The sequence below is a fragment of the Micromesistius poutassou genome (genome assembly GCF_964030765.1).
Source record: "Micromesistius poutassou genome assembly, chromosome: 17".
Taxonomy (NCBI): Eukaryota; Metazoa; Chordata; class Actinopteri; order Gadiformes; family Gadidae; genus Micromesistius; species Micromesistius poutassou.
This window is the reverse complement of record NC_140287.1, coordinates 16,616,171-16,631,170: the sequence shown is the minus strand read 5'-3', so window position 1 is coordinate 16,631,170 and position 15,000 is coordinate 16,616,171. Positions and strand designations below refer to the sequence as shown.

The 15,000-nt window shown below is 50.9% G+C and overlaps 1 protein-coding gene across 1 annotated transcript in view; it reads right to left on the bottom strand.

The window, feature by feature from the left end:
• Positions 1 to 14,600, bottom strand: part of LOC311362547 (dynactin subunit 1-like) — a 23,721-nt gene extending 9,121 nt beyond the window's left edge. Inside the window, exons 1-13 of the mRNA XM_084482413.1 lie at positions 14,482 to 14,600; positions 11,503 to 11,694; positions 10,544 to 10,660; positions 10,174 to 10,326; positions 8,735 to 8,895; positions 7,709 to 7,877; positions 7,512 to 7,580; positions 6,023 to 6,235; positions 5,256 to 5,417; positions 3,119 to 3,250; positions 2,295 to 2,423; positions 981 to 1,123; positions 555 to 712 (exon numbers count right to left, since the gene is read on the bottom strand). Of these exons, the coding sequence (XP_084338539.1) occupies positions 555 to 712; positions 981 to 1,123; positions 2,295 to 2,423; positions 3,119 to 3,250; positions 5,256 to 5,417; positions 6,023 to 6,235; positions 7,512 to 7,580; positions 7,709 to 7,877; positions 8,735 to 8,895; positions 10,174 to 10,326; positions 10,544 to 10,660; positions 11,503 to 11,694; positions 14,482 to 14,559 (1,876 nt within the window). The 5' untranslated portion in view covers positions 14,560 to 14,600. The remainder of the gene's footprint in view (positions 1 to 554; positions 713 to 980; positions 1,124 to 2,294; positions 2,424 to 3,118; positions 3,251 to 5,255; positions 5,418 to 6,022; positions 6,236 to 7,511; positions 7,581 to 7,708; positions 7,878 to 8,734; positions 8,896 to 10,173; positions 10,327 to 10,543; positions 10,661 to 11,502; positions 11,695 to 14,481) is intronic.
• Between the last annotated feature and the right edge of the window lie 400 nt (positions 14,601 to 15,000).

Genomic DNA, 15,000 nt, shown 5'->3' with positions numbered 1-15,000 from the left:
CTATCCCCCATACACACTAACCATCACTAGGTTAACCCATCCCCCGTACACACTAACCATCACTAGGTTAACCCATCCCCCGTACACACTAACCATCACTAGGTTAACCCATCCCCCGTACACACTAACCATCACTAGGTTAACCCATCCCCCGTACACACTAACCATCACTAGGTTAACCCATCCCCCGTACACACTAACCATCACTAGGTTAACCCATTCCCCCGTATACACTAACCATCACTAGGTTAACCCGTTCCCTGTATGCACTAACCATCACTAGGTTAACCCATTTCCCCGTATACACTAACCATCACTAGGTTAACCCATTCCCCCGTATACACTAACCATCACTAGGTTAACCCGTTCCCTGTATGCACTAACCATCACTAGGTTAACCCGTTCCCCGTACACACTAACCATCACTAGGTTAACCCATTCCCTGTATACACTAACCATCACTAGGTTAACCCGTTCCCCGTACACACTAACCATCACTAGGTTAACCCATTCCCCATTCACACTAACCATCACTAGGTTAACCCATCACCCACCTCCTGCCGCTCCGGTCACCAGCGAGGCGATCCCCGAGGGGGAGGTCCCCCGCAGGCCCTCCTTGGATTGGCTGCTGATCCTCAGCTTCAGCTCCGCCTTCTCCGCCTCCAGCTGGTCGATGTCGGCCTGCAGCGCGTCCATGGTCTCCTCGAACTGCCTGTCGCCACGACAACCCCGTCAGACTCTGGTTGTCGTGGCGACCCTCGCACCCTGGACTCTGTTATTATTATTATCATCACCATCACCTTATCCAATGTCCTCTCTCTAGCTCTACTAGTACTACTACTAGTGAAACTAGTTCAGGGTCTGGTCTCACTAGGACTGGACCTTAACCAGGTCAGGAGCAGGTCTCACTAGGACTGGACCTTAACCAGGTCTAACTAGGACTGAACCTTAACCAGGTTAACTTAACGCTCAGGTCTCACTTCTCCTTCTTCTTGAGCAGCGTCTGCGTGTCGTCCAGTCTCGTCTGGATCTTCTCCACGCGTTCGTCGGCGTCTTTCGACGAGCTGTCCAGCTTCTTCTCCAGCAGGCTGAGACGCACGCTGGCCTCGCTGAGCTCCTCCCCCTGCAACACAAGACACGCCCCCCCCGGTGAGACAGACTCCCAGCATGCAACCTGATGCTGACGGCGTGCATTGGGGGGGACGCCAGGACAGGCTTCACCGCCGCGCGTTTGAGCCGAGCGGAAAGAAAAAGATGTGAAATATTCATTTATCAAACGCTTATGAAGTTTAAAACCTGATTAAAACCTGATTTAATAAAAAAAAATATATATATATATATATTTTTTTTTTTTTTCTTATATATTTTTAAATATGTTTATATATTTTATTTTTATATATATATTTTATTTTTTATATATAAGTTTAAAAAAAAATATATATATATTTTTATATATTTTTATTTTATTTATATATATATATATATTTTAAAAAAAAATATATATATATATATTTTTTTTTTTTAAATATATATATATAAAATATATATATTTTTTAACTTCATAAGCATTTGATGCTTATGAAGCATTTGATGCTTATGAAGTTAAAAAATATATATATATATTTTTTCATTTGATAAATGAATATTTCACATATTTTTACAGTTTTTATTAGTTATTAGTTTTTGACCTGAATTGGGTTGTGCAAAAAAAATTACAATTCAACAAAACATTCAACATGCAAAGTGAAGGTAAAGTTACATCGATTTGCTAGTGCTAGGCTAGCCATAGCTTCAGCTAGCACTAGCTTGAGCTAGTGCTACGTTGTCCTGCTCTGTATCCAGGGTCCTACGTTAACCTCTGTCTGACTCCAGGTCAGTGTGTGTGTGTGTGTGTGTACTTCCCCAGGGTCCTACGTTAACCTCTGTCTGACTCCAGGTCAGTGTGTGTGTGTGTGTGTGTGTGTGTGTGTACCTCACAGGGTCCTACGTTAACCTCTATCTGACTCCAGGTCAGTGTGTGTGTGTGTGTGTGTGTGTGTGTGTGTGTACCTCACAGGGTCCTACGTTAACCTCTATCTGACTCCAGGTCAGTGTGTGTGTGTGTGTGTGTGTGTGTGTGTGTACCTCACAGGGTCCTACGTTAACCTCTGTCTGACTCCAGGTCAGTGTGTGTGTGTGTGTGTGTGTGTGTACCTCCCCAGGGTCCTACGTTAACCTCTGTCTGACTCCAGGTCAGCGTGTGTGTGTGTGTGTGTACCTCCCCAGGGTGCTACGTTGACCTCTATCTGCCTCACCTTGACCTTCAGGGCCTTCTTGAGCTCCTTGATGCTGGCCTCGCGGTCCTCCAGCTTCAGCCCCAGCCCCTCGGCGTCTGTGATCTCGGCCCGCAGCGCGGCCGCGCGCAGCTCCACCGGCGGGGGGATCTGAACCCAGCGGGGGCAGAGAGCACACAGTCACACACTAGGCCCGGGGCGGTACGGCCGAAAGGTCATATCACGATGTAACTTGATCACATTGATCGATATCGATAACTATTGATCATTTTAATGACCTAAAAAGACTAGGAATTACCGTGCTGGATGTAAACACTTCTGTTTAACACTTAATACGACCTTCCACTGTTCTTCATCGATAAATACTCCAATGACGACACAACGATGAAAAACACTCAGATATTGTCAATAAGTACGGAACCGTGTTTGTGTAACAAACCCAGCTGCTAGATTCAGTGGTCCAGTCTCTTATCGATACATATTGAACATGTTTTATATTGATATTGATCAAAAGTCTATCACGATACGATCATTTATTGTTTTATTGCCCAGGCCCCTAAGTCACACACACACACACACACACACACACACACACACACACACACACACACACACACACACACACACACACACACACACACACTGCAGTGGTTCAATTCAACAAATGTCAACTAAGTATTCCGGGTACTGCAGTTCTCTTGACAACAACACACACGTCGGGTGCATCGTGAGGTGTATGTTAAAGTGAAAGGTTGCGTAAAAAAATCTATTCCAATCCGAGGTTTCATCTTAAGCTTCGTTCAGTCTAAACGTGTCTCGGCGTCACACAGCTGCAGTGCGGTCACCTGACTCTGGGCCTTCTCCGAGTCGTATTCCCCTTCCTGCATGGCGGTGGCCATCTTGTTCATGGTTGCTATGACGATGCCACAGGACTGCCGCAGGTAGTCGTAGGGGCTGGCCCCCGGGGCGCCGTAGATCTGGAACGCACAAACACAACACCACAACGCGGTAGGACACCCAGCGGCTCTGACCCCGCAGCCATCGCTTCAGCGCTGCTCTTTGTAGGCCCGTATGAGTAAGGGATAATGTGTAGGACGACAACAGGGATAATGTGTAGAACGACAACAGGGATAATGTGTAGAACGACAACAGGGATAATGTGTAGAACAACAACAGGGATAATGTGTAGAACAACAACAGGGATAATGTGTAGAACAACAACAGGGATAATGTGTAGAACGCCGCCGGTCATTATCAGGACAATAAGCCCTGACTAACCGGACACTGAGGACTAAACCCGAGGGGGTCTGGCTCCGCCCTCAAGGGGCTTGTTCTCTATAATGACCGGCGACGTTCTATACATTATCCCGCTTATTACACACGGCTACGGCTACGAAAAAGATAACTTCACACGCACAATTCATTTGTCACCAGCATTCGTAGTGTTGATCAGCAGAGAAATAGTCCGCCAAAGACGTTGACGTCGCTTAGTAACCGAGTACGCTGGGGTTGATAAGTTACCGGACTACATGCGCAGTGATACGAGAGACGTGGAAAAAAATCCACTTTACTTGACAGCGGTCGTTATGTGCTTAGCAACGGTCATTATTGAAAAATAATTCACCGCCGGAAGTCGTGAAGGCCCATGCAAGTGAACGGAGCGTTACACAGCGTTGAGAAGAGCTGTGTACTAAATATATATATATATATATATAAATATATATATATATAGTATCTGACCGAGAAGGTCATCGAGAAACCAGGTGATTAGTTTGATAAGGTGAGGTCATCACGTGACCAGGTGAGGTCATCTGACCTTGTGTGTGTGTGTGTTACAGGTTTAAGTGTGTTACAGGTTTGTATGTACAGGTGTGTGTGTGTTACAGGTGTGTGTGTGTGTGTGAGTTACAGGTTTGTATGTACAGGTGTGTGTGTGTGTGTTACAGGTTTGTATGTACAGGTGTGTGTGTGTGTGTGTGTGTTACAGGTTTGTATGCACAGGTGTGTGTGTGTGTGTGTGTTACAGGTTTGTGTGTACAGGTGTGTGTGTGTGTGTGTGTAACAGGTGTGTGTGTGTGTGTGTGTGTTACAGGTTTGTATGCACAGGTGTGTGTGTGTGTTACAGGTTTGTATGTACAGGTGTGTGTGTGTGTTACAGGTTTGTATGCACAGGTGTGTGTGTGTGTTACAGGTTTGTATGTACAGGTGTGTGTGTGTTACAGGTGTTCTCATTACAGATGTGTGTGTGTGTGTGTGTGTGTGTGAAACAGGTGTGCTTGTCACAGGTGTGTGTGTGTTACAGGTGTGTGTGTGTTACAGGTGTGTGTGTAACAGGTGATCTCGTCACAGGTGTGTATGTGTTACAGGTGTGTGTGTAACAGGTGTGTATGTGTTACAGGTGTGTGTGTAACAGGTGTGTGTGTAACAGGTGATCTTGTCACAGGTGTGTGTGTAACAGGTGTGTGTAACAGGTGTGTGTGTGTTCCAGGTGATCTTGTCACAGGTGTGTGTGTAACAGGTGTGTGTGTGTTCCAGGTGATCTTGTCACAGGTGTGTGTGTAACAGGTGATCTTGTCACAGGTGTGTATGTGTTACAGGTGTGTGTGTAACAGGTGTGTGTGTGTGTGTAACAGGTGATCTCGTCACAGGTGTGTATGTGTTACAGGTGTGTGTGTAACAGGTGTGTGTGTTCCAGGTGTGTGTGTGTGTAACAGGTGATCTCGACACAGGTGTGTGTGTGTAACAGGTGATCTCGTCACAGGTGTGTGTGTGTTCCAGGTGTGTGTGTGTTCCAGGTGTGTGTGTGTTCCAGGTGTGTGTGTGTTCCAGGTGTGTGTGTTCCAGGTGTGTGTGTGTTCCAGGTGTGTGTGTGTTCCAGGTGTGTGTGTGTGTGTGTGTTCCAGGTGTGTGTGTGTGTGTGTTCCAGGTGTGTGTGTGTGTGTGTTCCAGGTGATCCGGTCCCAGGCCGTGCGCTCTGCCCACCTGCTCGCCGGCCTTGAAGGCCACGTCCTCCATCTTGCCGGCGGCCAGCCCCTCCTGCTCCCCCAGCGGGGCGATCATCTGGGCGCCGGCCGCCGCCACCTCCTGCAGCACGGCCACCACCCAGGTCAGGTGCTTCCTGCAGTCCGACAGCGTGTCCGACACCTGGGAACACGGCGCAGCGTCACCGACGGTTCCTACCTTCGCCGTTCGCCGCCGTCTCCCGCGGGCCGAGCTATCAGCCCCTGCCCCCCCCTGGGGTCGACGCCCGGGGAGCGCATCGGAACACAACACTAAAGGCTCCGTTCTGGTTCCACGTCGACCCGACGCCGGCGTGGACCCGGTTCTGGTTCTGCGTTCTGGTTTTAGCGAGCTCAGCGGACCAATCACAGCCCCTCGCCGCTGCGTCACCTTTTTTGCGGTGGACCCAAGAAGGAGGGTCCGCGAGGACGTAAAGGGGGTCCGTAAAATCCCTTGCGTTGCGTCGACGTGGAGCCATGACCCAGCCTTTAGTGATTAATAACAGTCGGTTTCTTTTAAAAAAAACGTTTTGATTCTTTTTCATTTGATTTGATCCAGTTATCACCGTGGCGATCAAACAACTCACTAAAGGGAGAATTCTAAATATTTAAAAAATAAAAGAAATAACGTGCAAACATCTCCACGGTGGCATCTCTAGCCCCTGGACCCGGCGGGTTTAAACTGTGGGTTCACCCCCACACACACCAGCACCAGCGCCCGGTCGTCGTCGTCGTCGTCGTCACGGTTACCTGCGGTCCGAAGCGCAGCGCGGCGGGGATGCCCGGGGCCTCGGTGCCGGGCATGCGGCGGCGGATCTTCTTGCAGAACTGCCGCACGTCGCTGCAGGACGTCTCCAGGTCGCGCAGCAGCCCGGCCAGCTCCGTCTTCTCCTGGCCGGCGTGCAGGAAGGCCCTCAGCCGGCCCACCTCCACCGCCATGCAGTCCAGAGCGCTCTGGGTGAACTGGAGGGGGGGGGCCCCCGGGGGGGGGGGGGAGTCAGGGGGTTACACAGTCAGGGGCCACACACAGGCCAGGGGCCACACAGGCCAGGGGGTTACACAGCCAGGGGCCACACAGCCAGGGGCCACACGGCCAGGGGCCACACGGCCAGGGGCCACACAGTCAGGGGCCACACAGCCAGGGGCCACACGGCCAGGGGCCACACAGCCAGGGGCCACACAGCCAGCGACCACACACAGTCAGGGGCCACACAGCCAGGGGCCACACAGCCACGGGGCCACGGTGGGCTTCACAGCAGGAGGCGGCGATGCTGACATCGCTTCTGTTTTCATACACTTTGACCGCCTTCACCCTTTGAGCAACACTTGTTGTTGTTATTATCATCATCTAGCTGTTGGTTCTCCAAAGTGTTTGTGATTTATAGATACAGGACGTTAAGGTAGAGGTTAGTGAGTGTATCTCTAGAGACGGTCGTTATGGTAGAGGTTAGTGAGTGTATCTCTAGAGACGGTCGTTAGGGTAGAGGTTAGTGAGTGTATCTCTAGAGACGGTCGTTAGGGTAGAGGTTAGTGAGTGTATCTCTAGAGACGGGTCGTTAGGGTAGAGGTTAGTGTATCTCTAGAGACGGTCGTTAGGGTAGAGGTTAGTGTATCTCTAGAGACGGTCGTTAGGGTAGAGGTTAGTGAGTGTATCTCTAGAGACGGTCGTTAGGGTAGAGGTTAGTGTATCTCTAGAGACGGTCGTTAGGGTAGAGGTTAGTGAGTGTATCTCTAGAGACGGTCGTTAGGGTAGAGGTTAGTGTATCTCTAGAGACGGTCGTTAGGGTAGAGGTTAGTGAGTGTATCTCTAGAGACGGTCGTTAGGGTAGAGGTTAGTGAGTGTATCTCTAGAGACGGTCGTTAGGGTAGAGGTTAGTGAGTGTATCTCTAGAGACGGGTCGTTAGGGTAGAGGTTAGTGAGTGTATCTCTAGAGACGGTCGTTAGGGTAGAGGTTAGTGAGTGTATCTCTAGAGACGGTCGTTAGGGTAGAGGTTAGTGAGTGTATCTCTAGAGACGGTCGTTAGGGTAGAGGTTAGTGAGTGTATCTCTAGAGACGGTCGTTAGGGTAGAGGTGAGTGTATCTCTAGAGACGGTCGTTAGGGTAGAGGTTAGTGTATCTCTAGAGACGGTCGTTAGGGTAGAGGTTAGTGAGTGTATCTCTAGAGACGGTCGTTAGGGTAGAGGTTAGTGTATCTCTAGAGACGGTCGTTAGGGTACAGGTGACCGGAGGTGACCTACCTTGATGTGGTCGGCCAGCTGCACGCTGCAGTCTTCGCTCTGCTCCACCAGGTGGATGCTGTACAGGTGCTGGGAGGGACAAAATACATCAACTACCAGCTGGAGGTGAAGTACAGGTCACACATATACATCTATATATATATATATATATATATATATATATATATATATATATATATATATATATGTGTGTGTACCTGGTAGTATTTGATGGCGCGGGTCAGGGCCTCCACGTTGACCGTCTCGTCCAGCTGGTCTTTGTGCAGCAGGTCGATCAGGAAGTCCAGCGAGCGCTCGTGAACGCTCATCTCCTGGTACAGAGAACCCATCCTCTTATAGACCTCCACACTGCACTGGCCCAGGGCCCTGGACACACACACACACACACACACACACACACACACACACACACACACACACACACACACACACACACACACACACACACACACACACACACACACACACGCACACACACAAAAACAAACAACCACAAATCAGTTTGCACATGCTGTATGTATCCGTGTTTTCTGTGTGGCAGCGTTAGAGGTGGAGCAGGTGGAGGTACATAGTGTTGGCACTACAGCAGACCCAGAGAGTAGACCAGGTGGTGGTGATGGAGGTGCAGGTGGTGCAGGTGGAGGTACATGGAGGTGTAGGTGGTGCAGGTGGAGGTACATAGAGGTGTAGGTGGTGCAGGTGGAGGTACGTAGTGCTAGAGTGATGGAGGTGCAGGTGGAGGTACGTAGAGGTGCAGGTGGTGCAGGTGGAGGTACATGGAGGTGCGGGTGGTGCAGGTGGAGGTACATGGAGGTGCGGGTGGTGCAGGTGGAGGTACATAGAGGTGCAGGTGGTGCGGGTGGAGGTACGTAGAGGTGCGGGTGGTGCAGGTGGAGGTACGTAGAGGTGCAGGTGGTGCAGGTGGAGGTACGTAGAGGTGCAGGTGGAGGTACATAGAGGTGCGGGTGGTGCAGGTGGAGGTACGTAGAGGTGCAGGTGGTGCAGGTGGAGGTACGTAGTGCTAGAGTGATAGAGGTGCAGGTGGTGCAGGTGGAGGTACATAGAGGTGCAGGTGGTGCAGGTGGAGGTACGTAGAGGTGGAGGTGGAGGTACGTAGAGGTGCAGGTGGAGGTACGTGGAGGTGCAGGTGGAGGTACATAGAGGTGCAGGTGGTGCAGGTGGAGGTACATGGAGGTGCGGGTGGTGCAGGTGGAGGTACGTACTGTTGGTACTTGTGCAGGGTGGCCTGCAGCAGGCCCAGAGAGTAGACCAGCCCGGCGGCGAAGCTGAGCTGCTCCCCGACGGCGCCCCTCAGCCCGGTCCGCCCCGGCCCGCCCTCGTTCAGGTCGAACTTCTCCAGAGCCTGTCTGCCCACCAGCTCCGCCTACACACACACACACACACACACACACACACACACACACACACACACACACACACACACACACACACACACACACACACACACACACACACACACACCGGGCGCACACACACGGTCGGACACACACACACACACACACACACACACGGTCGGACACACAGACATACAAACGCACACACAGGTGGCCAGACAGACAGGTAGAGAGACAGAAGGACAGGAGGAGAGACAGAAGGACAGGAGAGACAGAAGGACAGGAGGAGAGACAGACAGGAGGAGAGACAGACAGGAGGAGAGACAGAAGGACAGGAGGAGAGACAGACAAGTAGAGAGACAGAGAGGTAGTCAGACAGAGAGACAGCCATGAGAGACGTGTATACAGGTCATAACATCAGCCATGATGATGTAGTTGTCGTTGTCGTGGTGGTGTTGTTGTTGTTGTTGGTGTTGTGTTGTGTTGTTGTTGTGTTGTTGTTGTTGTTGTTGTTGTGGTTGTTGTTGGTGTTGTTGTTGTCGTAGTTGTTGTTTGTGTTGTTGTTGTTGTTGTTGTGTTGTTGTTGTTGTGTTGTTGTTGTGTTGTTGTTATTGTGTTGTTGTTGTGTTGTTGTTGTTGCATTGTTGTTGTGTTGTTATTGTGTTGTTGTTGTTGCATTGTTGTTGTGTTGTTGTCTTGTTGTTATTGTGTTGTTGTGTTGTTGTGTTGTTGTCTTGTTGTTATTGTGTTGTTGTTGTGTTGTTGTTGTTGCATTGTTGTTGTGTTGTTGTCTTGTTGTTATTGTGTTGTTGTTGTTGTGTTGTTGTGTTGTTATTGTGTTGTTGTTGTTGTGTTGTTGTTGTTGTTGTGTTGTTGTTGTTGTTGTGTTGTTGTGGTGGTGTTGTGTTGTTGTCTTGTTGTTGTTGTTGTTGTCTTGTTGTTGTTGTTGTTGTTGTGTTGTTGTTGTTGTGTTGTTGTTGTGTTGTGTTGTTGTTGTGTTGTTGGTGTTGTTGTTGTTGTTGTTGTTGTGTTGTTGTTGTTGTTGTGTTGTTGTTGTTGTTGTGTTGTTGTTGTGTTGTTGTTGTTGTTGTGTTGTTGTTGTGTTGTTGTTGTGTTGTTGTTGTTGTTGTGTTGTTGTTGTTGTTGTTGTTGTGTTGTTGTGTTGTTGTTGTGTTGTTGTTGTTGTTGTGTTGTTGTTGTCTTGTTGTTGTGTTGTTGTTGTGTTGTTGTTGTTGTGTTGTTGTTGTGGTGTTGTTGTTGTGTTGTCTTGTTGTTGTATTGTTGCCGTGGCGGCGGCGGCGGTGGACCTTGCAGGTGAGGCGGGGGATGAGCAGCAGCACCAGGATGCAGTCGTGGTCGCCGCCGTGACGCAGGAACGACTCGGGCATGAAGGAGGTGAGCAGAGACACCTGGCGGCTCGCCTGGGACACCTCCATCTTCCTCAGCTCCATCTCGATGGCCTGGACACACACACACACACACACACACACACACACACACACACACACACACACACACACACACACAGGACAGGTCAACACACACACACACACACACACACACACACACACACACACACACACACACACACACACACAGGACAGGTCAACACACACACACACACACACACACACACAGCGGGCTCTGTATTTGGCAGGAAGCGGGTGTTCTCCAGACCTTGGCGTAGGCCTTGGTTTCCGCAAACTTGATCTTGAAGTCAAACAGCTCGGTGGGCGGGTCCTGCTGGAGCTCTGCGGACGCTTCCTGTTGGCTGGTCAGCTCCCGGTTCACTTCCTGTCCCCAACAGACACACACCCCCCAACGACACGTCAGCTCACACAGGTGACATCCAGACTGTACCTCACCTGGACTCCACAGAGCCATTCAGTGCCTTATGTCCGTTGCACTATTGTCTGTTGTACGTCCTGGCACTCGATGAACGCACTTAATGCACACACACACACACACACACACACGGTCGGACACACACACACACACACACACGGTCGGACACACACACACACACACACACGGTCGGACACACACACACACACACGGTCGGACACACAGACATACAAACGCACACACACACAGGTGGCCAGACAGACAGGTGGAGAGACAGAAGGACAGGAGGAGAGACAGACAGGTGGAGAGACAGAAGGACAGGAGGAGAGACAGACAGGAGGAGAGACAGAAGGACAGGAGGAGAGACAGACAGGAGGAGAGACAGAAGGACAGGAGGAGAGACAGACAGGTGGAGAGACAGAAGGACAGGAGGAGAGACAGACAGGTGGAGAGACAGAAGGACAGGAGGAGAGACAGACAGGTAGAGAGACAGAAGGACAGGAGGAGAGACAGACAGGTGGAGAGACAGAAGGACAGGAGGAGAGACAGACAGGTAGAGAGACAGAAGGACAGGTAGAGAGACAGAAGGACAGGAGGAGAGACAGACAGGTGGAGACGTGTATACAGGTCATAACATCAGCCATGATGATGTTGTTATTGTTGTTGTTGTTGTTGTTGGGGGTGGGGGTACACAAACTACCCCCACCCCCGTCCTCCTCCACCCTCCCCACCACAAAGCCCCTGCTCCGTGCCTCTACCCCCCCGCCGCCCCCCGGTGGCGCCGCTGGTACCTGCAGGTGTGCGGTGAGCTCGCGGTACTTCTGGATGGTCTGCTGGTAGTCGGCCACCGTCTCCTGCGCCGCCTCCACCCTCTTCTCCGCCTCGCGCACGCGGGCGGCGCCCAGGTCCAGCAGCTCACGCAGCTCCAGCTCCGTCTCGCGGGCGTTCTCCTGCAGCTCGTCGTTCATCTCGTTGATGGCCTCCTATTGGCCCGGGGGGGGCGGGGGGGCGGGGAGGTTACCACGCTGTCAGTTACCACACTGTCAGTTACCACGCTGTCAGTTACCACACTGTCAGTTACCACACTGTCAGTTACCACGCTGTCAGTTACCACACTGTCAGTTACCACGCTGTCAGTTACCACACTGTCAGTTACCACGCTGTCAGTTACCACGCTGTCAGTTACCACGCTGTCAGTTACCACGCTGTCAGTTACCACACTGTCAGTTACCACGCTGTCAGTTACCACGCTGTCAGTTACAACGCTGTCAGTTACCACGCTGTCAGTTACCACGCTGTCAGTTACAACACTGTCAGTTACCACGCTGTCAGTTACAACACTGTCAGTTACCACGCTGTCAGTTACAACACTGTCAGTTACCACGCTGTCAGTTACCACACTGTCAGTTACCACGCTGTCAGTTACCACACTGTCAGTTACAACACTGTCAGTTACCATGCTGTCAGTTACCACACTGTCAGTTACAACACTGTCAGTTACCACGCTGTCAGTTACCACGCTGTCAGTTACAACACTGTCAGTTACAACGCTGTCAGTTACCACGCTGTCAGTTACCACGCTGTCAGTTACCACGCTGTCAGTTACAACACTGTCAGTTACCACGCTGTCAGTTACCACGCTGTCAGTTACCACGCTGTCAGTTACAACGCTGTCAGTTACCACGCTGTCAGTTACAACACTGTCAGTTACCACACTGTCAGTTACCACGCTGTCAGTTACAACACTGTCAGTTACCACGCTGTCAGTTACCACGCTGTCAGTTACAACACTGTCAGTTACCACGCTGTCAGTTACCACGCTGTCAGTTACCACACTGTCAGTTACAACGCTGTCAGTTACCACGCTGTCAGTTACCACACTGTCAGTTACAACGCTGTCAGTTACCACACTGTCAGTTACCACACTGTCAGTTACCACGCTGTCAGTTACCACGCTGTCAGTTACCACACTGTCAGTTACCACGCTGTCAGTTACCACGCTGTCACGCGCGGTTCACCTCCACCACGGAGATGATTTAACTAAAATTTTTAAAAACTTACATTTTTAAAATCCAGATTTTCTTGTTTGTTTATCTTTCTTTATTTTATATCACTCTGTTTGGTAGCTGTAAACATAAGCTAACAAACCAAAAAGCTTAAAATAGTTTAAAAAAACGTAGCTAACAAATGTTAATAATGTCGCTAACAATATGTTATTATATTCTGTACATGCTAATATGTAAGGGATAATGTATAGAACGTCATTATCGGGAAAATAAGCCCCGACAGGGCGAACCGGACCCCGACGTGTAGCGGAGGGGTCTGCCTTCACCCTGAAGGGGCTTGTTCTAGATAATGACCGGCGACGTTCTACACATTATCCCGCTTATTACACACGGCTACTCGCCAAAACGAAAAGATAACTTCACACGCTGTGTCTTTCTACAATTCATTTGTCACCAGCATTCGTAGTGTTGTCGATCAGCAGAGAAACAGTCCGCCAAAGACGTTGACGTCGCTTAGCAACCGAGTACGCTGGAGGTTGATAAGTTACCGGACTGCTTTGCGCAGTGATACGAGAGACGTGAATCACAGCCACTTTCCTTGACAGCGGTCGTTATGTGCTTAGCAACGGTCATTATTGAAAAATAATTCACCAACGGGAGTCGGGGAAGGCCCCTGCCAGTGAACAGAGCGTTACACAGTGTTGAGAAGAGCCGTGTAATTAATATATAATGTAATTATTAGAATATAAAGTCTAATAGTGGCATGTCTTTTAATTTAAACAGATTGTACTCACTCAACCAACGTATATTCAATAATAGTAAATACATAGATGATGTGTGTAGGTGGAGGTGTGTGTAGGTGGAGGTGTGTAGGTGGAGGTGTGTAGGTGAAGGTGTGTGTAGTGGAGGTGTGTAGGTGGAGGTGTGTAGATGGAGGTGTGTGTAGGTGGAGGTGTGTGGTGGAGGTGTGTGTGGTGGAGGTGTGTAGGTGAAGGTGTGTGTAGGTGGAGGTGTGTAGGTGGAGGTGGTGTGTAGATGAAGGTGTGTGTAGGTGGAGGTGTGTGTAGGTGGAGGTGTGTGGGTGGAGGTGTGTGTAGGTGGAGGTGTGTAGTTGGAGGTGTGTAGGTGAAGGTGTGTGTAGGTGGAGGTGTGTAGGTGGCGGTGTGTAGGTGGAGGTGTGTGTAGGTGGAGGTGTGTGTAGGTGAAGGTGTGTGTGATGGAGGTGTGTAGGTGGAGGTGTGTAGATGAAGGTGTGTGTAGGTGGAGGTGTGTAGGTGAAGGTGTGTAGGTGAAGGTGTGTGTAGGTGGAGGTGTGTAGGTGAAGGTGTGTAGGTGGAGGTGTGTGTGGTGGAGGTGTGTAGGTGGAGGTGTGTGTGGTGGAGGTGTGTAGGTGGAGGTGTGTAGGTGGAGGTGGTGTGTAGATGAAGGTGTGTGTAGGTGGAGGTGTGTGTAGGTGGAGGTGTGTGGGTGGAGGTGTGTGTAGGTGGAGGTGTGTAGTTGGAGGTGTGTAGGTGAAGGTGTGTGTAGGTGGAGGTGTGTAGGTGGCGGTGTGTAGGTGGAGGTGTGTGTAGGTGGAGGTGTGTGTAGGTGGAGGTGTGTAGGTGGAGGTGTGTGTAGGTGGAGGTGTGTGTAGGTGAAGGTGTGTGTAGGTGGAGGTGTGTAGGTGGAGCTGTGGTGGAGGTGTGTGTAGGTGGAGGTGTGTAGGTGGAGGTGTGTGTAGGTGGAGGTGTGTGTAGGTGGAGGTGTGTCTGGAGCTTCACCCACCAGGTCCACCACGGTCTCCCTCATCTCTCGGACCTTCTCCTCCAGGTCCAGGTTCCTCTCCGTCAGGGTCTCCACCATCTCCTCCGCCCCCAGGGCCGCATCCACCTGCCAACACACCGTCAGAACCAGCACCACCAGCACCACCCCAAGCACCCCCACCACCACCACTACCACCACCACCACCACCAGCACCACCCCCACTACCACCACCACCACCACCCCCACCACCACTACCACCCCCACCACTACCACCACTACCACCCCCACCACCACCACCACCACCACCCCCAGCACCCCCACTACCACCACCACCCCCACCACCACCACCACTACCACCACCACCACTACCACCACCCCCACTACCACCACCACCACTACCACTACCACTACCACCACCCGCACCCCCACCACTACCACCACTACCACCACCACTCCCACCACCACTACCACCACCACTCCCACCACCACTACCACCTCCACCACCACCACCACCCCCACTAACACCACCACCACCACCAC